At 38.6% G+C, this 24037-nt stretch overlaps 1 protein-coding gene across 5 annotated transcripts in view; it reads right to left on the minus strand.

Annotated features, from left to right (window-relative positions):
- The window catches only part of osbpl9 (oxysterol binding protein-like 9), a 110062-nt gene that overhangs the window by 20910 nt on the left and 65115 nt on the right, over window positions 1-24037 (minus strand). For 3 of the 5 annotated variants that reach the window (XM_028812447.2, XM_028812446.2, XM_028812451.2), the window contains 4 exons: window positions 4388-4483; window positions 3021-3068; window positions 2135-2164; window positions 1998-2048 (listed from right to left, as the gene is read on the minus strand). In XM_028812447.2, coding sequence (XP_028668280.2) covers window positions 1998-2048; window positions 2135-2164; window positions 3021-3068; window positions 4388-4483 — 225 coding nt within the window. Of the gene's footprint in view, window positions 1-1997; window positions 2049-2134; window positions 2165-3020; window positions 3069-4387; window positions 4484-15599; window positions 15759-24037 lie in introns of those variants that run through there. The other 2 variants (XM_028812449.2, XM_028812452.2) reach the window with 2 other exon arrangements.

The following is a 24037-nucleotide window of genomic DNA, read 5'->3' on the forward strand; positions in this document are numbered from 1 at the left end:
ATACATTCTGTTAAAGCATCACCTGCAGAGGATTACAGCGGCAGTAGGAAAAAATCAGGGGCACAGGGTTAGCAGTGCTGCCCTTCAGCCCTATGGATCAGGCTTAAACAGCCACCCCTGCCACTTTTCTTGCAGCCTCCTCCTTGTTTCTGCATGTATTTTCAATAGCCGCTCTAGTATTCTCCCATATCCCATATGTATTTTTTAGGACAATTAAAAGCAACACAATTTGGTCATAATGACTATAGGTGTGTTCATTGAGAGTGGCATATGACAAACTAGTGTCACTACCCAGGGATCACTGCTTCTTTGTTCACAATGTTGCTGGGATAGGCTGCACCACTTCCACATTTTCCATTAGTGAAGAGTAAAATTTTGACTTTGGTTCTGATACCAGCTTTCAGACTGCAGTACTGGTACCAAAACGGTTTCAAAGCAAATAACGGATAGCTCCAAAACCCTCATCTTACTCGAATCACCTGACATACAACACAATTACTTGCCTCCCTGATTCACCATCACCCTGCTCTACCAATGCTACCCTGATGGAGCCATGAAGTCTCAATCCAGCTGAACCAATAAAGGTTGGGTTCATCGTTAATCTCCTGATTGTATTTAAGCATTAAGTTTGGACTGGGTCCACCATGAACTTTCAATAACATCATGTGTGTACGTTTGTTTCATGAAATCTACGAAACGGAAGTTTTTCCCACAACTGCAATAGTGAGAGTCAAGGGAATGGGAATGGGGGCAGCGGTGTTTTGAGGGGAAAGCGAATGTTTACTTCTGGTACCGACATCCCATTTTATAATTTAGGTTTTTCTGTACTTTTCCAGTACCGGTATACCATGTCACCCTATCTACTAACGCAGTAGCCCTAGTTTCCAAAACCAAATCGGCTTTCTGCGGATGTCTTTTATCTTTAAAAGTAACTTAATAAATCACTTAAAAAAAACAAACTTCAAAACTGGCAAAAAGACCTTCTAAAACACGATATAAACTGTATATCACACATTCAACAAAGAGCATATCCATTCACTTACCACCTCTCCCAGTCAACACTGGGTATAAGGGAAGTACTAACCCTTGACATATCAGTCCACCACATGGGGCACTGGGCACATACCTGCACTCATTCACACAAAGAAAGTTTATAGGATAGGGGAAGAAAACCAAAGCATTAGGACAGAAGAAACAATTCAAACATGAACCATGAACCGCAGTGGCCTTAGCAGGCAGAAGAGTTAAACAATATGCTACCATACAGTTTGCTCCTGCACTCCTAAATTTATTTATCCCCAGTGTAAAGTTTTTTTTCTCCATCTTTTTCTACTAGGTAGCATCAGGGTAAAAATGGTTGGTGTTCTCCACAGTGGAATCTGATACTTCAATTTGCAGGAAAAGGAAGTTACTGAGAGCCTTGACTTGACCCATCTTTTTGAGAATTATGCTTTGTTTTTGCCAAATGTTGGCCTGATTAGTTCCCCAAGGCAATACCTGCAGATCTGGGCCACAGAAATTACAAGGTTTTAAACTTCTTGCAGTCAATGGGGATGACCTGATCCTTACCATTTAAATTTTACTTACTCTGGTGAAAAGTATACCCAGACCTACTGCAGCAACTCGCACCCTAATACACACAATTCACTCCTTCTCAGAATTCAGTAAAAACTTTTGATGGTATTAATGTGAGCATCCTTTTGCAATCCACGTTTATCCGGAGATATGACAGGGAGAAAACTGAAATGATTTAGGAGTCAGGTGAAAGACTAAGGCAGCTTCAACAGCTTGTTTACAGAAGGAGAGAACAGCTGCAGTCTTTACTGCTCGTACTCATTCAAGCATGAAGTGTATCTAATGTAAACCACTAAATCATCAGATTTATCTGGAGACAAAAAAAAAGAAAAACACCCTCTAAGCTGCTGGCATAAAAACTTAAAAGGATATGTTAAATGACTTAAAAAGGAACATGTGGTACTAATAAAGTAACTGATTACCTTAGCAATCTGGAGCAGCACAATACAATGTTTGATTGACTCGACCATGCTCTGGAAAAATAAAGCAAATCATATTAAAAAGAAATCACTTATGCTTAAAAGCCCACCAATGCTACAAGGTGTTCAGTGATACTTACACTTGTAGTCTCTTTTAAGTCTTCAATTTTCTGGAAAAGAAAAAAAAAGGGAAAAATTACACATGCAGTAGCTTACTAGCACACAACTCAAATTCTACATCCGTCTGGCCACTGTGATCAGCTGGGAATTGCCTAAAGCTCAGCTTGCCAGCCGGTGACATCTTTGCACAAGCTTATAGGATTTGCCAAAGCATGTGGCACTGCTGGAATCAAATGCTTAAAAAATACAAACAAAAATGTCATTTGACATCAATCTGTTACTAAGGCTTCTATGTTGTCCTGAAGACTAATACCAGAGCAGACTAACAGAGCGCTCCTGCAGAAGCAATTCTATACTTTCAGCCTAGGTGCTATACCGATAAGTGTTAGGTGTGGTCAGAACAATAAACAACAGACACTACTTTGCCACAAAAATTTGTAAGGATTTCCTCACATAAGTAACTTAAAGAGTAAAAAACAAAGAAACTTTAAACATTGTAGATGCACTGCAAGAAAACAAATGACAAAAATACATTCAAAGCCGACAAGCCACTGTTTAAATAAAAAAAACAAAAACGAAAATGCAGTGAGTCTAATCCACTCTACAATTCATCTTCTGATCATCTAAGAATTATATATGAAAAGGCATGAGGTAACATTTAGCATGTGTGGCATTATAATGTGCCAACCATTAACAAAAAAAAAGCTCACTTAGCCGGTAAAACTTTGTGCATGCCCAACCAACAAGTCTTCCCCAGCGGTTAATAGACCTCATATTACTTTTCAGGACTCAAAACATTTCAGCCACTAATGAGGCCAATAACTGACGCAACAACATGCTATTTGTTTGCAGACAGGGTAATCAATCTGCAGTCAGCAACAATCATTGCAGAGTGTTGAGACTCACCCGCCTCTGTTCATCATCCTTGCAGCTTCTGATTTTTTCATCAAATATCTACAGATGAGAGAAATAAAAATGGTCAGTGGTAGTGAAGGTGCTTATTATTACACTCAAGAAGACTCACAGCAATGCCCAAGTAGAAAGAAGACATTGTACACATATACAAGTAATTTTATTTTGTTCATTTTATTTTGTTCACAAAGATGCAAAGACTGGTTTTGGGGTACATGGGAAATGTTTGGTATTTATCTCTATGAAGATTCTGAAGAGACAGCAAATGAGGTCTTTATTTAGCATATACAGATTGAGTTTGTAAAAGCTAATACCACATGAACAAATAATCTTCAAGTTAGAGAGTTTTAGTAATATTCCTTGACTGCTAAACTGCCAGATTAACCAGGCCCACAATCATTTCCAGATTACTTTACTAAAGCATCTTGATTAAAACCAGATTTCTGTGCAAACTCAGTGTATATCATTATTAGTGGATCTTGTACTAAACTAAAAATAGTCCAAATGTAGAGTTGAGGATGGAACGGTGACACAGTGTGTAGCGCTGTTGCCTCGCAGTTAGGAGACCAGGGTTCGCTTCCCGGGTCCTCCCTGCGTGGAGTCTGCATGTTCTCCCCGTGTCTACGTGGGTTTCCTCCCATAGTCCAAAGACATGCAGGTTAGGTGCATTGGTGATTCTAAATTGTTCCTAGTGTGTGCTTGTCCCTGCCCGGAGTTTGTTTCCTGCCTTGCGCCAAGTGTTGGCTGGGATTGGCTCCAGCAAACCCCGGTGTAGTTAGGATATAGTGGATTGGATAATGGATGGGTGTAGAGTTGATGAGAGAGAAAAAGCAGCCCTCAATGGTTACTGACTACACAAAAACCAAGCAAGTACAAGGACACATAAGAAAGTACCTTTCACATGAAAAAGAGCAAACTTCTCTCTCTTAGGCAGATACAAGGAAGTTCAGTGTCTGGAAAGCCATAATGGTTGCATATTTCATTTGCACTCTGCCCCTTTCTTTTTAAAATGCGCAACCCCAACACCATACATCCATCCATCTGGAAACACAGCATTTATACTAGTGTTTTAGTCACTCAGTTTGAGATTGTGTCTAAATGTAAATCATATCTCAGGTTTACATTAAAAGTCCTAAGACTCATTACCTAAGTCTACCTGACAAAAAATATTTTTGTGAATGTAACTGCAGCACTGCTATTTGATGTAAATTTCATTAAGATGGGTGAAAAGAATGACCACCTGCTTATTATTTGACTTCTTCTGTATGCCATCAACCTAACACCAAGGTTTTTCTGTGTCATGAAATAGGCTAAGAAAAATAAAAAATTCCCTTCCCTCCCTTCCCACATCAGGAGCGTACTTTCAATTGGTCAATCAGTATCTGCAGATAAGCATCTGCTTCTGCAAGCTTCTTGTCAAAGTCTTGAACGCTGGGAACCAATCCTGTCTCCGCCTCCTAGGAAAACAAAAAGAATGCTGACATCAGGGCTTTGTTACAGGACAGTGTATTCTGAAAGTCATTTTTATATACATAACTAGAAACACCATCAGTAAATTACTACTCAGAGTGCAGTAAACAATCCACAACAAACAACACCCATGATCCTCACTTCCCCCAGATGAGCACTTACAAGTCTCAGTAGCCAATTCAAAATAATGTCTCAGCTAGAGATAAAACTAAAGAAAAAAGCAATCAAACAGCACTGCTGATCTCTAATTAATTTACAGAAATAAGCACAAACTGTCAAATGCATCCAACTTCAGAACTACTACCACCGCCAGTAGAAAAAAAAAAAAAAAGTACTTCAAATAATGTGAACTCTAGTTTGGGGATCTAGACCATTAGGTTATCACAGAAATTGAAGCGAAAGTAGCTATCAAGAGAACATACAGGAACTGAAAAGCGGGAGCCAGTAACCAGCCACTCAAATCTCTCTTTTCACAAAAACAGTTTTGCAGCGGCATATTTACTAGGAAGGACACAGAAAGGTAAATTCTAATGGTGGGATTTCCCAGTCAACCACAAGTTTCTGCTCTTCGTTCAGATTATCTGAGAGACAAAAACACACAGCTGTTTATTCACACACCAGCTGATGGAAACTGGGTATAACAATGCAAAACAGTTCTCCAGAAGGGGACAGTCTCAGTATTTTTGGACAAGCTGCTGAAGGGGTGCAGATATCAGCCAGTGTACAACCTGGAAAGTGGCACAGGAAGCCACAGAACGCTAGAATACGTGGATAAAATATGCACATTGAAAGGCAAATAATAATAAAAATAAATAAAAAGGTTGTAAAAAACCTGAAAGATTTCAGCTTGAACATCAAAACACATATAGACTTAATGTAAAATTAGATGAAATAATACACAACTCTCCAAACATGTGCTAAAAGTGAGCACTTATCTAATGAGGCATCTCATCCCAAACAGCCTTAGAATGTTTTCCTTGGCTACACACCTTTCTTTGTTCTACAATTTTTAAACACATTCATAATTTAATAAAAAAAAAAAAAAAAAAAAAAAAACCAAAGTTGACTTTATTTCTCCTCCATTGATTTTAGCTGGCTAAACTGGCTTGTAAAGAATATTTACAATTGATCGATCGATCGATCGATATATCCTTTATTAATCCCAAGGGGAAATTCACATACTCCAGCAGCAGCATACTGATAAAAACAATATTAAATTAAACAAGTCCACATAAAAGAAAGTGGTAGGAGTGATCAGTGAAATAGATATTTGTACACATACTTCAGCTTTCACCCTGCCAGATATCATTGGCTAAACTGCGGACAGCAAAATGTAAGATGAAGTTTTTGGTGGATCCAGACAGTAGAGCTCTTGGTAGCAAATGACACTAATAAACTTTGAAATTAAATAATAGATTTAAAAAAAAAAAAACCTGTACTTACACTTTCAGTTCCTCTTATGTAATGGGAACACATGACAAATTACTATAATATCAGTTCACTTTCATACAGAATCCATCTATGTCAGTTCTCATAACAATATACACCATACACAAAAAAATGGAACATAAGAACAACATCATAACTAGTACACAACATAGTTTGAGGAGTTAAAAAATAAATAGATCAAACACTATGTGTGGCTTGAATCTCACTAAATTATACAAAACCAGTAGGATTGTAAGTAATGTGCAACAATTTTTTTTTTTGTCTGCAGTGAGGCACGATGTTCTCTAGAACAGACTGAATACAAGGAAACCACTCCTACTGTAACATTAAAGTTTACTGACTATTTCAAAGTGCCACCAAGAAAGCATGATTTTTATCCTTTATTTTCCGAGAGCATAATGGGACGTGCTATAAGAGAAAGATGAACTTCAGAGGAGGACGTGTAACTGTTGAAAAGCCATGAAACACAAAGGATTAAGAGTAAAAGGTAGAAAGACAGATGTTATGGTGTGCAGTAAAGGAGGCAATGAAAGGATAAGAGGAGCCCACAAAAAAAAAAAAAAAAGTTAAAACAAGTGAACCACTTCAAATACCTGGGCTTAGGGTTTGAGGCAAATGGTGTTTGACAGCAGGATGAGATCAAGGACTGGCAAGAAAACTGTCAGCTGTATAAGACAGTATATATAGTCTGATGTGTTCCTACACGAGTGTGAACCTTGGGCCATCAGAAAGAATTTGAAGAGCTGCTGGTCAGAACTGCATATGGTGACACTGCTCTTGGAGGCCACTTTACGAGAAAGAAAAGCAAATGAGGAAGTCCAAAAGGTGGCTTGAGCATGTTGTATGCAGTAAAGAGAAGGGCCCATTGGGAAAAGCCTGGCAGGTATTGGTGGTTGGAAGAAGATCAAGAGGAGGGCACAGGCTTAGACAGACAGACTTGGAAAGTGAGAGATATGAAAGTATTGGGTCTGATGGCAAAGGATTCTGCAGACAGGGATACACGGGGATGGAGGGATCAAACGGCCAACCCCTAATGGGACGTTTTAAGCAAAACAAAGATAACACCTCAGAGCACCTGAACATCTCAAATGAGGTGCTTTTAGTGTTAACACTTTTAAATAATCCATGCATATCATCTAATTTCATACAGTGACACAAGACAACATGGTGGGGTAGGCCCTGATATAAAATAAAGCACTTCTGCTCCATACAAACACTTCGACCATAAATGTTATTTTGTTGCTGAGGCTGCAACATTTCAATGCAGTCTATAAATTTCTCTTCACTGTGGAATTTTCTGCATGAGACAAGACACAATTCATTAAAAAACTCACAAACCTGAAGCTACCACTGCAGAACACATACAAGGGAATTTAAAGGATAGTTTTACTTTTTTTTGCAATGATTAATTTTTTTTTAAAACATATTAATAGCCAAACATGTATAATTATGAAAATATGCTTTTAATTAGTGCTGGGCGGTATGACCAAAATTCTATATCACAGTATTTTTCAAAATGATACAGTCCAATACAGTGAAACCGGTATTTTTTTCCCCATGCATGAGTGGATGTTAACCACATTTTCCACTGCAATTACTGGCTAAGAATAACCAACTCCACTGTAATGAGAATTGTACATTGTACAAAAAACATTTGAATGTGCACACAAGTATTAATGCAGGTTTGCATGGCCCCATAAAGTGATGGTTTTCAAGGGGGTGGCACTAATGAAGAGAAGGAATCACATTGCATGACAGATGCAGTCAAAATATAGAACCTTTTTATTGAACAATGTTTGCAAATAACTTAAACTATAATTTTGACAACATATTTTCAACCATCCAAAGAGGCATTTAGACTTAGTAAAATATCCAGAGGTGCTTGTCAAAAGTTGTATTGCACTGAACATGTCTCAGAAAAGGAATAAAGTGTAAATATTTTTTGTAAACCAACTACACTTTGTTAATGTTAACAATCTCTGTCCACTGACACGTTAAAATGACTTTTTAAACAACTTTACCATCATTAAACTGTATAATATTTAAACTAATAAATAACAACAATAAAACAATAGTACTATTACTGGAAGTTGCACTATTACTTCCAAGACTTCAAGCCTAGGTGCATTACACAGTATTCACCAAATAATAAAATAAAAAAAAAAAAAACAAGTGCAACTTGGTGATGACATCTTTACCAACTGAACCACTTTTAAGGCAAACTGCATTGATATGGACCTTGCTTCAAGCTAAGATATAAACAAACAATAAAACTGCAACTTAACTACATTATAATTTGTGGTATAGCCCTACAGAATCATATTACAGCCACGGTGAAGAAAAAAAAACTGTCGAGATTAAAGTCGACATTTCCACTTTATTCTCGTAGTTTATTTTGTCATTAAAGTAGAATGTCGTAAACTAAAGTTCATCCTAAAAACAATGTTTAATTCACTAGATTTTCTCAAACCCTGTCATAAGTTATGTAGCACATTAAATGCTTTGTGTTAAGTGTTCCCCAACCCAATTGTTAATCGCTACGCTCTTCTTAAACTGACTTCCTCTTGCACTAAGAGGCAGCAAATCGCCGCACAGAATACATTCACTTCATGATATTCCAGTTCTCTGAAAATGTAGAATGCTAAGATAATTTTTCATGATGAAATGCATTAAAGCAGGTATTAAACATGCACGGTACTGCTGCTCCCCCGCAGTAAGAGGTCCCCAGGTGTACATTCAGTGTAGAGAACTTTATGGCAGGTGTGACGAGGTTTCAAAAAACTGGATGTATGAATGAATATCGCACAAGTTTAACTTAAATATTGTGTAAATGTTGAGTTTGTGATCTGGTGGTCGAAGACACAAACACAGAATTCAGTGGATGTTGTTCTTAGCGGGCTTTCTTTATTGCATGCGTGCTGTCTCCGTCTGACGTATTAACCCCCAGTTCCTACCCTTCCTTTTCCTTTTGTCCACATAACCAACCGCCACACGATAAATGTCCTTGTGAAATTAAAAATAGTTATAAACTTAGACCACCGAGTGTTCAGAACTTTTAAAAAAAAAAAAATCTTCGTTATACATGTTTAATTATGCCGTCCATTCAGGGTTGTGCCCATCCCAGGGTGAATACGAGCAATACATACACTTGCAGGGTTAATATAGCCTAACAAAAAACCAGCCATCCTACATGACTTTGAAAGGAAACTGAAGCACGCCGAGTAAACCCACCAGAAAAACGTGCAAATTCAAAGCAGGGAACACTCGGGACCCCATTGCTGAAAGGCAGCAGTGCAACCTCCACGCCACATTTCCCCCACATGATTAATACATGCTTTAATGCATTTCATCATGAAAATGATATCAAGTATTTATCTTAGCATTCTAAATGTTCAGGGAGCAGAAATATCATGAAATTAATGTATTCTTTGTGCTGCCTGCACCCCGTCTAAGTGCAAGAGGGAGTCAGTTTAACATAGCTCGGGGAACATAACACAAAGCATTTAATGTGCTACATAATTTATGACGGGGTTTGAGAAAATCTAGTAAATGAAATATTCATTTTAAGATGAAGTTTAGTTTACGATGTTCTACTTTAATAACAAATTACGAGAATACAGTCAACATGTCGACTTTAATCTCAACAGTGAGAATAAAGTAGAAATGTCGACTTTATTCTCGTCATAAGCGTCGAGATTAAAGTGGAAATGTCGAGAATAAAGTCAACATGTCGTCACACATTACACAGTATTGAAAAAAAATATAACTTGGCTTGCAGTATTATCCAGTAGTATAAAAACAGTATTCACACATTTGAACATAATGGCCCACATCCGACCTTTTAAATCGGAAGTATCTCCAGACAACAGACGTGACTTCTTTTTCCAGCAAAAGTTCTTCTGCGTCATCATGTTCAACTTTATCGTCTGCTACAGGTTCAATTTCAGAATGTTCTCTGTCCATTTTCACCAAGCAATACCTGCACTAACACATGTACTCTGGTATATGCTTGTTTAGCGGTGTAGCAGTGAAAAACAGCCCCCGCGCAACACCTCTGTGGCATGTGTTTAGCGGCGTAGCAGTGAAAAAGGTCCCCCTTAAACAGTTTCCCGCTGTGCCACGTTCCAAATGTTGTTTAGGCAATTTAAACTGGTGTTGCGGTATAAGAAAAATCCATATCATAACAAAAATAAAAAATGGTTTTCGGTATGAAACTGTATACCGCCCAACACTAGGTTTTATCAGTCAAAAAGCGATGCAATGATAATGTGGAACATAAAACCATCCAAAACCTCAAAATATGTGCTACATTAAGAGAAAGCCTTTAAGGAACCTAGATATATTAAAGATTTAACTCATAACACTGAAAACATCAATCTACCTAAACATTCCATCAAATACCTCTTCACTGTGATACAACACCATAATTTTTTAAACTTTGAAGAAGACATGTATAGAACATTAAAAAAAAACTGCCAAAGCTCCAGATATACGAAGTACAAAAATGTGGCTGAATTAAAAAGTGAAAGTATTACCCACAGGTCACAAGTATGTCCATTCTGTTTCTGCGTATTCCTCTTTAGTACAAGGTCACTAGAAGCAGGAGTCCTTCCCTGTACTGTGAAGATTTTTAAGAGCCCTGAACTCCACTCGTTCAATTTAATTGATGCCATATTAAATTACACAAAAACAAGACAATCTACAAACTAGTAAGCCCCTGTCAGACTATGCATTTTAAGAGCACGGTTGTGTGTTAATCTTTGATAGACAACACAGCAACTAAAAGATGAGGGAAACTAATAAAGCTTTTAAATAGATTATGTGCTTATTGTTTCCTAGGGTATAAAGACAGAGTTCTGTTGGTAAGATTTAAAAAAAAAAATTGCTTCAGATTTAAAGGATCCATCAAATATTGTTTATTTTTCATCTTAATAGTGGCCAGTACATGTCATAAAATGACAATGTCTTAATGAAATCTTTAAAAAATTATATATTTGAAAATACACACACAGATATTTTTAAATACAGGGTGGCGCAGGGAAACAGGAAATTTTGGAACTAGGTGTTGGCGACCCTGGGGCATTGGCAGTTGTTTGGGACCGATGTGACCTCGTTTACAACCCCTTGCCATTAGTTACAATGGAGCAGTGGAGTGGTGTGCAATTATCACTGTTAAAGCCTTTTATAAGAATGGTAACAGTGTGACTGCTGCGCAAAGGCAATTTCGGTATCATTACCAGTTAGGACATTATAATTGTGTCCCGTCTGCTTATGTGATTACAACATGGGTGCGTAATTTCGAAGAAATGGGTTCAGCCTTAAAAAAAAAAAAAAAAAGAAGTCCCCCGGTGGCGTCACTTCGCATACTGTCCAACAATTGATGGCAGCTATTCGACGACTGTTTGGAAGGCGCGTTATTTTACGCAATGGTGACATTCCATGGTCTCCAAGATACCCAGATCTCACCGTTTGTGATTTTTTTCTGTGGGGACATCTTAAAAGCCAAGTGTAAAGCACACGTCCTGCAACCATTGCTGAACTAAAAAGAAGGATTGAAGAGGAAATTGCTGGCATTCCTCTTGACACGTTATGTTGAGCAATGCAGAATTTACACAACAGGTTGTCAGAATGTGTACGGAGAAATGACAACACCTTCATGATGTTTTCTTCAAAAAATAAAATGAAAATTGAATGAATACTGATTACCATCATTAATTGCATATCCTGTACAATACATTTCATCCTTAAATATATTTTGTAACGTGTTTATTTGTGCACTGAACGTCAACTGAAAAGTTTGTCATTCCGGACTATAGGCCAAGTATAATGTTAATAACAAAAATCAAAGTTAAAAAACATACCAAATCTAGAAATTATTACTCAAAACACTCCACAAAATGTGGATAAAATGAAGACAAAAAAAAAAGATTTAGTAAAATAAATTATACACACACACACAATATTCATACTTTTGTGATTAAGTACAATTCAATCTATTAAACCTTTTCTAAATGACTAATCAGACTGAGTTTCAGATCATGTTTGCTACAATACCCAAGATTCATTTGGACCAGGAAGTACCAATTGAAATAAAAACACCACCACCACCTCTGCAAGATGCACTCAATGTTTATTTCAGGGAGTTGGGGCGCATTGAAACCACATTAAGTACAATACATTGTACATAAGCAATGTTACCTCACAGCACACACATACTTTATATACAGTATTCCATGCCTCTCTGACATTAAAGACCTTCCACAGCTTGGGTACACAGTGAGACTGTGGCATTCATATCCGTACTTCAAAATACATTTGAATGTGCATTAACATTTGAGTATTGCCAAGTTAACTGAAAAAATGTGCAAAGCTGTAGTCATTTATATAGAAGCTAAATGTTGCTATATAATACATCAGGTATTTTTCAGATTGCTGTCAAGTAACTGCAAGTCACTTTCAAACACAGACACTTTATATTTTGGTAGGATGGCTATTACTGTCATCTAAGAAATGGTTCATCTGCCCAATCACGTGTTTCAGGGAGCTGCTGTGGTAGTGGTGGCTCTCTGAACAGCTGGTCAGTGCTTAGATCTCCAATATTAAGCTACTGCAGATATGATGACCTCAAGGTCTGGTTTATACTTCGTGCGTAGGAGAATTGTGTATTCTTTGCAAGTATTATGATTAAAAGACGAGAAACACTTGCTTTTCATTATGTGTCATACTCTGCCTCTCACACACAGCAGGCCTCTGAAACTTTTGTATACAAAAGGGCAACAATCGGTGTCCAAAACGGCTTTTAATGATGTCACTGCCAGTCCACTCATACATTATCAAAGCTGATTAATCCAATTCAAAGGAGGTTTCAGGAGCACTGCCAGGTTGTAGGTGTTCCACAAATTGAACAATTGAATCCACTACTGTACTATAATGATTATGGATTGCTTTAAAATTACTTTAGCAGATGAGGCTGTATAAAGAGATCTACAAAAAAATGCGGTGCTCGGGTATTAAACAAAGCTGACAGAAGATTCAGTTTTTTTATTATATTCTAATTTTAGATATGAATACGAGTACATGACCGATTGTGTCGGATTTGCATGATCTGCCTAGTATCTGCATTACCCTTTTGTTAGGTACTCCATTTTTCCTCTCATGTTCTAAAGATATGCATGTCCTATAAATTAGTATCTTAAATCTCCTAAGGCACTTAACAGTATCATTTTAAAACACATTGGAAACTCAATATTAGACTCTTAAAATCAAAAACTTCCCAAATTGTTCTTCAGTTTCTCAAATAAAATTATCAATTGCTAGTGTAGGAAAAAAAAAAAAAAAAAAAAAAAGGCCCTAGAGTTTCCTATAACCATTTAAATAACCAGTTAAAATTAGTAGCCCCGCAAAATACATCTAGTTTGCTGGAAAGCAACACAATCATACAGCACACTTGCTGTTCTTGTGCCATAAAGCCAAGTTAAACTGTCCATTTAAACATACTACACATTTCAACATTCAATATACGTTTTACACTTTCCAAACGGTTATGCTGAACAGGTGTAAATTATTTGTGATTACAAATCTATGAGTTTTCAATGGGATATGTAATGAGTACTAATTTTTTTGGGGAATGTAGAATTCAGAAAAGCATTATTATTTCTGGTTGCATAAAAAGAAATTTGAAAACATAATATTGGTAAACAATACTTTCAAATATTTAAACAGAACTAGCCAGCAGACTAAAACTGGTGCCAACTGTCCTAAATACAGAATATTTTCTTCAGCTCAGTTGATTAAGATACTTGCTTGTGCGATTCTCACTACAAGTAATTGTAGGTGCCAAGGGGAAATCCCATTTCAGTTTGAATACTTTTATAGGTTTATATGGTTATTATTGTCACATGTACAGAGTGCAGTGAAGTGTTTGATATTGTAGTTTGTTCATGAGTGTTTTCTGTTGTTTCTGTTAAATTCATTTCAATACACAATCTTTTTGTTCATTTAATAAAACAAAAACAGATTTGATGGTTTCCTTTATAAAAAAAACAACTCTTTTTTGCTGTTCATTCAGTTTTGGACAGTTTTAAGTATCCATATACAATATGTTTAATGATTACAATGAAAACAATTTCATAAAGAGCAAAAAATATATACAAAATATAAGAAAAAAAAATCATTTATTCCAGAGATCTGTAAATAATAACATGCAGCTAAACCATGAAACACAACAGCAATAACAAATTCATCTATTATTAAAAATACAAAATCAACTATAGCATTTTGTAATATGGTAATAATCTAAGCAAAACTAGAATATCAGGGCTATGAAGATCTCTATTTACTGCCTGGGAAATGTCCTATTGTTCACTTCTACAGCAAGTTGCTGAAGTTCTTATTTTTTCAGTTATCATCACATATAAATTTATTAATGATTTGTAATGGTATTCATAAAGTCATATTATTGTTGCTGTCCTTTCATATTCTTCTTAGCTCAGTTGTACAGCCATTGGAGTTTAGCAACTAAGCATCTCACTACATATTGTACTGTAAGTGTAAATAGTATCTGACAAGTAAAATTCAGTCTGGTTTGATTTAATTACTTTGTTTTTCATTAAACAACATTCTTGTTTAGTAACCAATAATAAAACATAAAAAAATAAACTTCAGTTTCTCTGGACAGATATAAATACAATTTTACCAATACCTATAAACATAACTGAATTAAAATATAAAAAGTGGCAACTTTTTGCAAATCTTAAGATTTTTAACATTTTATTTTTCATGCCATATCTTAACGTTTACACTCCTTTTAAAAAATATTTTCTATTTATTACTTGTATTATTTTTGAGTAGTCTTGATTCTGGGCCCGAGTAGCTCACATTGAAGGACATTAATATTTAGTCAGGTGATAAAATTGATTTACTAACCGTATTGTACTAACAAGGACACGTTTTATATGAATAGCGCAGTGTTTGGTACCATCACTAGCCTCGCAGCTCCAGTTTAATCCTGCTGCGGACACTGTGGTGTTTGCACGACCATTAAGTGTGTCCCCAGACTTTATGGTTGCATATCACATGGTCGGGATGGTTTGGTTAGTCGGTGACTCGAATCTGGAACGTATGAGTATGCGCACCATGTGACTGACGAACTGCATTAAGTAGGTTAGAACACGTTTGAGACAGGGTCCTGCATTTTACTATTCACATTTCAAAGAGCATTTTACTGGTCTGTGTATTGTACTTAATGCCTTGATTACCCGGTCTTTTCCAATGCCAGTTGCACATTTGAATTCACCCCAGGGGCAAACGCGGTGGACAAAGTCAAGGTCTTCTGAGTTCGTATATAGGTATTTATAGGTAAATCTACATACAATGACCAGCATTCTCATTTTTAAAAGTCTTCGTGCCATCTTTCAGATTGAAAACGCATACAACTAAACGTTAACCAGAACCCATAAATACGCATTTCTACTTCAGATAGTGCCTGTCCACGTAAGCCACTTCCAAGCCGGCGGCATGAACCGTGCCCAATGCTCCACTGCTGCTACAAGCACAAACATGGAAAAACACCCAAGTATAAGCCGGTGCGGCGTCTCCCTCATACGCGCTCCGCCTCTCAATGTCTCCCATTCATCACAAACACATACTACTCACAGGCCGCAAAGCCCTTCGCGACATGTTTCGCCTTGTCCAACATCACAGACCTGACGAAACTTTTGCTTTCCGCTTCCTCAGCTCGTCGGACGACAAACGGAAAACAAACTCCCTCCCCAAAAGAAATAAGAACAAAAACACAGAATGGCGAGGGTCTTGTGCGCGCACACACACCACCGTGTTTCATTTGTCAAGAAACCACGACGTCAGCAGTTATCACATTCCGATTGGCCACAGCGTTCAAGGTCACGCCCAACACTTAAATCCACCGCGGCATGCCAAGTTTCGCTTTAGAGTCTCATCAACTGATGCTGCACGTCAGGCCCGGATTATAAAAAATAAATAAATAAATTTGTGGCCACCAAATACTTAAAAGGAGGGTTATACCAAGGCCTTAAAAAACCGTATTCAGAAACAACCTGCACTTCCTCTTTAAATTCTCGATGCTAACTCAGCTTGACCCTTGCGATCTCATTCCTGCCCCGACAAACGACAGTACATCATCCTGGTGTAGCACTTATCCGGTAAGGCGTAGCAAGACACCCGCAACCACCACGGAATGATAACCGATGATCAGCATGGTTCTGATACAGGCTCATAAATACTATTCGTTGGTATTTTCCAACTGCACTAAGTTCCTTGGAATTTGGAAACCTTTGAACAGTTCATTTTCAATCATATTTTGTGAAACAGAACACAAGCAGGATCCGTCACAAATAAAAGTTCGTAAAATGCTTATGAGGGGACCATTCTATGTTCTTGGGTATGTGGGTACAATATATAGTGATATATATACAAATGGTACTATATAAGATACAGATTGATAGGTATGAAAAATCACTACAAAATACACAGAAAGACAGACAGAATGAGTTTTATTTGTCCCCAGGGGAAATTTGGCTTTTTACAGAGGTTCAATCCACTATACAATAAAACACTAAGGTCTATGTGTCTCCACTCTCGCAGAGCAATCTGATTTGATCACGTCACCATAGCCAAAACGACCAAAGAGGAAGGCTAGTGTTAGACACATGAGGAGGAGAAAAGGCATAGGAGGGACACAGAGAGTCACCTACAAGGATGAGAAGTATAAAACCAGAAAGGAGGGGAGAAAGACGCCTCAAAAATAATGGCAGTCTTAGAAGCAGACTTTACAATATCAATGTCTAGAGATGGAGGGCCAGTCAACAGAGACTCGGGCACACATGGATACCAGAGAAAGACACTTTATATACACAAAGCGCAACAATTAAAAAATATTTTAAAATTATTCTGTTGCCTGTATAATGGCCGAGTGGTGGCTCTGAGGCTAGGAATCTTACCAGCAATAGGAAGGCTGCCAGTTCGAATCCTGTAAATGCCTGAAGTGACTCTACTCAGTTGGGCCCTTGATTAAGGCCCTTAACCTGTGATTGCTTCGTCCTGGGTATGACATTAATCTGCATCTAGCCCTGCAAGCAGGTCCCTCAAATTACAGGGAAATCTTGGGTTTGGGGGGTTGGTGGCAGTACTGGCACTCCAACCATCGTTAAAAAAAAAAAAAAAAAAAAAAAAAGTCACACTGTTCCAGTGTGGTGCTGAAGTGTAACCCATAGCACTCGGATCCCAATCCAGGTGGTTCATCGTAGGGTGGATGTGGCAAACTGCTATTAGCATATACTCCCTACCTATTACCTGTCTTTGACAGGCTGCATGGTTAGTAAGTAAATATACACCAGAATGACTAGAAAGAAGGAAAATATCTGACTTGAAAGTTACATTCCCTGCAAGACATTATATAGGCATATTGCTCTCGGTATCAAGGAGCCCCAGCTGCATTTGTTGACACACTTCTGCTGAATGATTCATTGGCTGAAGGTCCTCAGTGTTAGTGTGTCACAGAGTGGATAGGCAGCATTGTTCATAAAGATTCAGTTCAGTTTTCATTTTCTCCTTCGCTGTGAGCTCCAGGGGTAACAGAGCGTGTCCTACAATTGAGCTTGCCCATTTAATTAGCCTGTTGATTTGGTGGGCCTCTCTTGAAGTGAGGTTACGCTTCAGCACAGCTCACCACAGCATAAAAAAAATCACCCTGGCCATCAAAGAGTCATAGAATACAGTATGTGAAGGATGTCACTGCCCCCATTAACAGAACAATCTAAGAAAGAAAAAAAAAATCCTCTATAGTTGAGAGTCTTTGGTGTGGCAAAAGTCAATTAGCAGTTCCTTAGTTTTGCTGATGTTAAGTTGCAAACAATTCTTTTTGCACAAAGAAATAAAAGTTCCCCACCTGACTCCTATATGCTGTAGTGGCTACTTTCACAGTTACATCCTCATATATGAAACACAAATAAAGAACCTTCATCAACACAAAAAAAAAATCCATCAATCCATCTATTTTTCAAACCTGCTGATCCTGAGCAGGGGCACAGGGAACATGGAACCTGAAGCCTGTCCCAGCAAACAGTGGGCTCACGGCAAAAACGATTCCTAGACAGGGTGTCAGACCATCCTATGGTGAAAACACACACGCACACACACACACACACACACAGGACAGCTTTAGCAATGTAATTCACCTAACCTGCATGTCGTTGCACTGTGAAATGATAAAATAAAAATCCCTTGAAACAGTGACACAAGAAAAGATGGATTGGATCTCATCTGACAGCGTAAAAGGAGATGCAGAACCTGTGGGTAGCTGAATAGTTCAGCCTGATCCAATGTACAGTACAGGGAGAGCTTTACTTTAATTACAAATTTTCAAGTCAAACTACATTGCATCACATTTTTATACACAAAGTACACAAATGTCTCAAGCGATCCGCACTTCAACATGCAGGCCTTGATCCTGAAACCTTGTCTCCCGAAAACAGACCTCCAGGCATCAGACGATCACTGCAGGCTACCTGGGGATTAACTGGCAGAGATATGAATTGCATAGTCGAGATCCCTAAATTTGTACACTTGAGCATGGTGCCTGGTCTGCCTGGGTATTTAATATTCAAATGTAAACCACTTTTTAAAGTTTGCCACACTGTAAACTGCACTGGACCCGTCTTTCATATGGAATGCTGCTCAAATATGGATGGATATTTCCCTCTTTTTCTTTATAGTGTAGTCTTGCCAAACACAGAAGGTTAGAACTATTAGTAGTTCAAGGGCTTTGTCATATAAAAACACTAATGCAGGTAAAGCCCCCCACCATCTTACCTGAGAGGAAACGCTTCCTCTGCATTCAAAACATATTTCCTCTTCAGCACACCTTTCATTATTTCCACAGCAATGCAATCCACCTGATAAAACAGCAACAGATTCTGCCTAATCATTAGTGATGAGCAAACCGCCATTGAATTTGCTTCTCCTGGAGTCTGTTGAAAATGTTTAAATGTTTGGGAATTTTAGTCAACTTGGTGAAATGCATTGAAGTCAATGGGGAAGGAGACACTGAACTAGTCTTGTGAGGATTATAAAGGTGCAGTGGTCTTTCAAGTGTCCCCAAGGGCTAGGGGAACATCTGCCAATTAGGTTGGACCAATTATTGTGACCCGAGTTGTGAGGCAGCAGTGCCAACCACTGCACCACCGTGCCTCCCTGAGATAATACTCAAGTTCTTTATCTCTCTCTGCGTCTCCCAAGCACCTATGACTACGAGTACCTGACACCCACAGAGCCTGTGATGCTAGGGATCAGTGTTAAACACTTGGGGGTTTCTGTCTCTGCCACTACCCAATCTGTGCTACATAGAGAGAAGCAGAACATGCCTAATCCAGCAGCAAGGACACAACTTACAATGAATCTACGCAGAACAACAAAGTATTTTCATAATATTCTTATGGACAGCTAAGGTACCCCTCAAACGAAAATACCACAAGTTTTTAATATATGCAGGGTGTAAATCTGGCTGGAGTATATGCCATAAATTGTTCTCGCATGTGCAAAGCAGGTCAGTCAGCGTTATACTGTGGGAGGTGGAATACATTTATGGTGCGCAACTATGAAGGTTCCGTGCACGTGTGACACAAATTATGAAGCTAGTGCATATCAGGTAGGGACTTCCCCATCCAACATGGCTGCTACAGCTTTGTGATGTCACATTCTCGCAAAGCATCATGGGGCGCTAGGAAAAAAAAAAACGTTTGTCTACGCTGGTTGCGTTGTAATTATTCAGGGTTACTGGCGAACCACACAACTTCACTGTGAAAAACACTTTGGTAAATTTTGCCAATCAAAACTTATTAGGACACCTCCAAGTTGCAGCCTCAGGGCTCTCAAGAAAGGGCAAACAACAAGAGACATGTTTTTATACATTTTTCAAAGTACATTTTATATACAACACAAGGTTACTTCCTAAAAACACCTGCAGAGTTTAAAAAAAAAAAAGTCTTTGTGAAAGATGAAGCAAAAATGAATTTTCAACAATGCAGAGGAAAGCGTGGAGAAAATGAGGAACAACCGAAGAAACAAAATCCACTTGCACTGTCTGTAAAACACATCATATTAGGCATATGCAGCATGGCTGCCACTCTAACTGCCTTGCTTATCTTTACTAACGCTGCAACTCTTGATCCCAGCAGCAGGATGGCTTTGGAGGTTAACAGAATGGAACTTCTGTTCAGACACAACCAACTGCCGCGAACTCAATAGATGGAGTTAAGTAAGCTGAACCAGCACACAGCTAACAAGAACTTCATCATCACCAAGAAAAGGAATAGGTGTGTGCATTTCTGGGTCTACTGATTTACCTCTCCTGAAACACAGGGGATGAAATAAAGTGGTATTATTTCAAAACAACGGTAGCACTGCTCCCTCACAACAAAGAGACTGGAGTTCAAGTCCTGGGTGCTCCCTGCATGGAGTCTGCATGTTCTTCCTGTGTTCACCGGGGTGTATTTCCTCCCACAGTCCAAAGACATGCAGGTTCGGTGGACTGGTGATTCAAAATTGTCCCCTGATGTGTGTGTGTTTGTGTGTTCACTCTGTGCAGGTTTTGTTCCTACCTTGCGCACGATACTTGCTAGAATATACTTAAGTGTCTCCTGGAGCCTCTTTTGGATAGACAGGTTTAGAATGGATGGATGAATGCATATATACTCAAATATAAAATAATACATCTTAGTACAGTACATATGACTTGTATTCAAAATTTTCATTTCAAATCCAGATTGCTTTAACATACAACAACTAGGACAAATGGGGGTGAGGGGGACGGCGGCTGTATTTGCTTTTTACTTTAGTACTAGGGTGTTGTACCATGTTAGCCATTCTGAATACAGTGAGAAGTCAAGCAAAATGACACCTTTTATTGGCTAATGTAAAAGATTACAATACGCCAGCTTTTGAGGCAACATGTAATAATGTAATGATTACATCTTGCTTGAAGAAGGGGCCTGAGAATCATTACATTACTACGTGTTGCCTCGAAAGCTTGCATATTGTAATCTTTTAAGTTAGCCAATGAAAGGTGTCATTTTGCTTGACTACTCACTTTTTACATTAAAAACAGCTGTGACGTAACAGGTCTCTTTCTTTCCAAGTAATCCTAAAGAGAGGAGAGTCTGGTTTCTTGATACTGCTGGTTAATGACACAGCTCTAGGAACTCTCATGGTAACCATGTAAGCACAAATCAATCCAAATCTCTAGACCATGTCCATCAGTCGTGTCCAATGTTATGGTGCTCTTCAAAGCCGGCAGTCAAGCAAGGTTACAAATCTAATACGACTTAAACTGGGAGGGCAGCTTTTCTTGAAAGCAAAAAGCTCTTTAGGGGAGCATTCATTATAAAACTCGTAAAATAAACTTGGAGAGGATGTTCTCCAGCTATCCCTCTTTCTCTCTTCTTGTCCTCTACTCAACTTCATTTGTTTTACTGCACAAGTATTACCAACTGCCCACCCTGACAATTTTAAGATTCTATTTTTAAAATCCTTCTAACTTACGTGTGCTCGTTGTGAAAACTCCATTGATGCTCAGACTGACAGCAGGGATGGGATGGTGAAAAGACATGCATGACGAGCGCTTCTGGGCAGCAAAGGGTAATTTGTTCTCCATTTACTCCTACACAACAAGTATTTTGGGCATTACTAAGGAAACTAGAGTTTACACCCACAAACAACAATGGTGAATCATCCCATTAAGGATTGGAGTGCAGTTAACATGGTCAAACATGGCCCTGCCATGCTTGACACCAACTCACTGGTCACAGGTCCTTACCTGTGGCTGTGTTGTTTCCAAAATGAGCACAGTGAAGAGTTAAATGAATGAATACCTACTGCAGCACTGATTCTTATCTCTAGTACACCCTTTCTACAAACAACCATAATCACAACTTTTCTAATCTTCATTGAATTGCCGATGGCTTATTAATGATGTGACTGCCTCTTGTGCTCAACATAGGCTTGGCTACAGCTCTGAAACCTTCCCTGTGCCTTTTCTTCTCATGTGCCATAAAAGAACCCTCAACTCCTTTCTCTTCATAGAAAACCAGTAAGATTTCAAACTCTTCTTTGATCCCAGAAAAATCCTGAAAAACTTGATTCTTCAACACTGTTGGGCAGGAGCAAGGCACCTTTAAACTGCTTTCTCATCAGGCAGAATGGCTGAGACCCCTTACTGTACAAGCCTGCTGTTAGAAATATCCCACCACTCTTTTCTCTACAGCAAGTAGGGTTGTGATCACTCAAACCACTGTTTTGTGCTCATGAAACTCCTTAAACCTTGCTTCATTTGTCAAACGGTGTGAGGCTTATCATGCTTCATCTACCTCTCACTGCCTCATTACATTTGAGGTATGACACTCGTCAAACACAGTCCTACCGATGCACACCAAACTAGGCTCATCCAAACTTGCCTCTGTCCATGAAGTAAAGAAAGGACTTTGTAATCCTTTGCCTTTTATTTAGCAGCTAGTAAAGGTTAATCTCCTTGTAATCTTTCCTTTTTCAATATCACCACCAAGAAAGACCTTGTACAAAGAAGAGCAGGGATTCCTGAACCTCTCGATGTTCTCCAGAAAAAAGAATTGCCATCACCTCAAGATCATAATCCACCCTCAACAGAAAATGAGCACAGTTATGAGGCCTCCATTTTCTGTATGACAGGGCCGACTCTCTAAAGCTTCATGCCTTCCTTAAACATAGGCCAGATGTGTATCGTTCACCTTCCATACATAGCATGTACAAGAACCGAAGCCCCTTAAGCCCAAGGACAGAGTACTCCAAGCATCCTCCTTCCTCATATCCAATTACAAAGCAGGAATGATGTTGCTTATGCTTGTGCTTTGTCTACACAACGCCAAACAGGTAAGAGTCCTTAACCTCCAACTCCTTCGTTAAATTAGAATAGGGACGAGACTCTTGCTTCCAACTAGTGAGATGGATGGGTGGACACTCCTCACACCGTGCAACTATTGCCTTTGTGTGGAAAAGAAATGAGACATTACACATATAAGAGAAGGTATGTTCTAAGGTATTTGTATTTTTCTCTCTTCACATACACAATCCACTGAACCTCTAAAAACTCATTCCTTGACTTTTGTCCTCTGATGGCAAAGACCTCCTCGGGACACCCTACACTTTTCCTCAAAATATCTTACTCAGCTCAAGCGAAGAGACACCCTTTTATGCGTTCGGCTCTGTTTCTACCATACAGAATAGAGGAGATAAGGCACTCCTTGCCTTATTCCTAAAGGTCCAACAGGGGTTAAGACTCCTCTCTTTTGACATAAGGGCAGGGAACCCTCAGGCTCTTCTGAATCTTCTTGTTGTATGAAAGAAAGGAAAACCGTATAGTCGTAGCTCTTGGCCGATGGTGCAAAAATAATCAAACACTTCAAAGCTCTCTGTGCAGAAGAACAGCGACTCCTCGATCCCTTGTACCTTCTCCGTCAGATTAAAGGGAATAAGCCTTCTGAAGACCTTCTTTCAATATTCCCCAAACACAAATATGAAAGCTTCTCTCTGCTTTGCCCTTTCACATATCAAAAGAATGAAGCTTCTCAGACCCCACCTACATTCTCATACTTCAGAAGGCACGATGCCCTCAGTCTCCTACTCTTGCCAGACTATACATATCTAGGCTCTGTCCTAACCTTGCAAAGTAGAAGAAATACCTCAAACTACACCTCTCCCCTCACATTTCAGAAGCCAGCAACTCCGTAAACTTTCTTTCCAAGTTCATCATGAAGAAATGTTGGCCATTCTTTTTCAAATAAATCTCTTCTCCAGTCCCCACTATGGAGACTTTTCTGAAACTGAATGTGCTTGGGCAGAATAAGCTGGAAAGATTTACAAATAGCTGAGCCAACTCTTTAATCTGCCAAGTCTAGGAGATTACGGTTATTGAAAAGTGCATACAAATGTAATTTTTTTCGTATAACTAAGATATAAAGCAGCTGCAGGTAGCAAGTTGGTACACGCCCTGCTACTCCTGACATTTTGCCCATTATTAACCCATTTGA

Source organism: Erpetoichthys calabaricus, chromosome 10 (assembly GCF_900747795.2).
Source record: "Erpetoichthys calabaricus chromosome 10, fErpCal1.3, whole genome shotgun sequence".
Taxonomy (NCBI): Eukaryota; Metazoa; Chordata; class Cladistia; order Polypteriformes; family Polypteridae; genus Erpetoichthys; species Erpetoichthys calabaricus.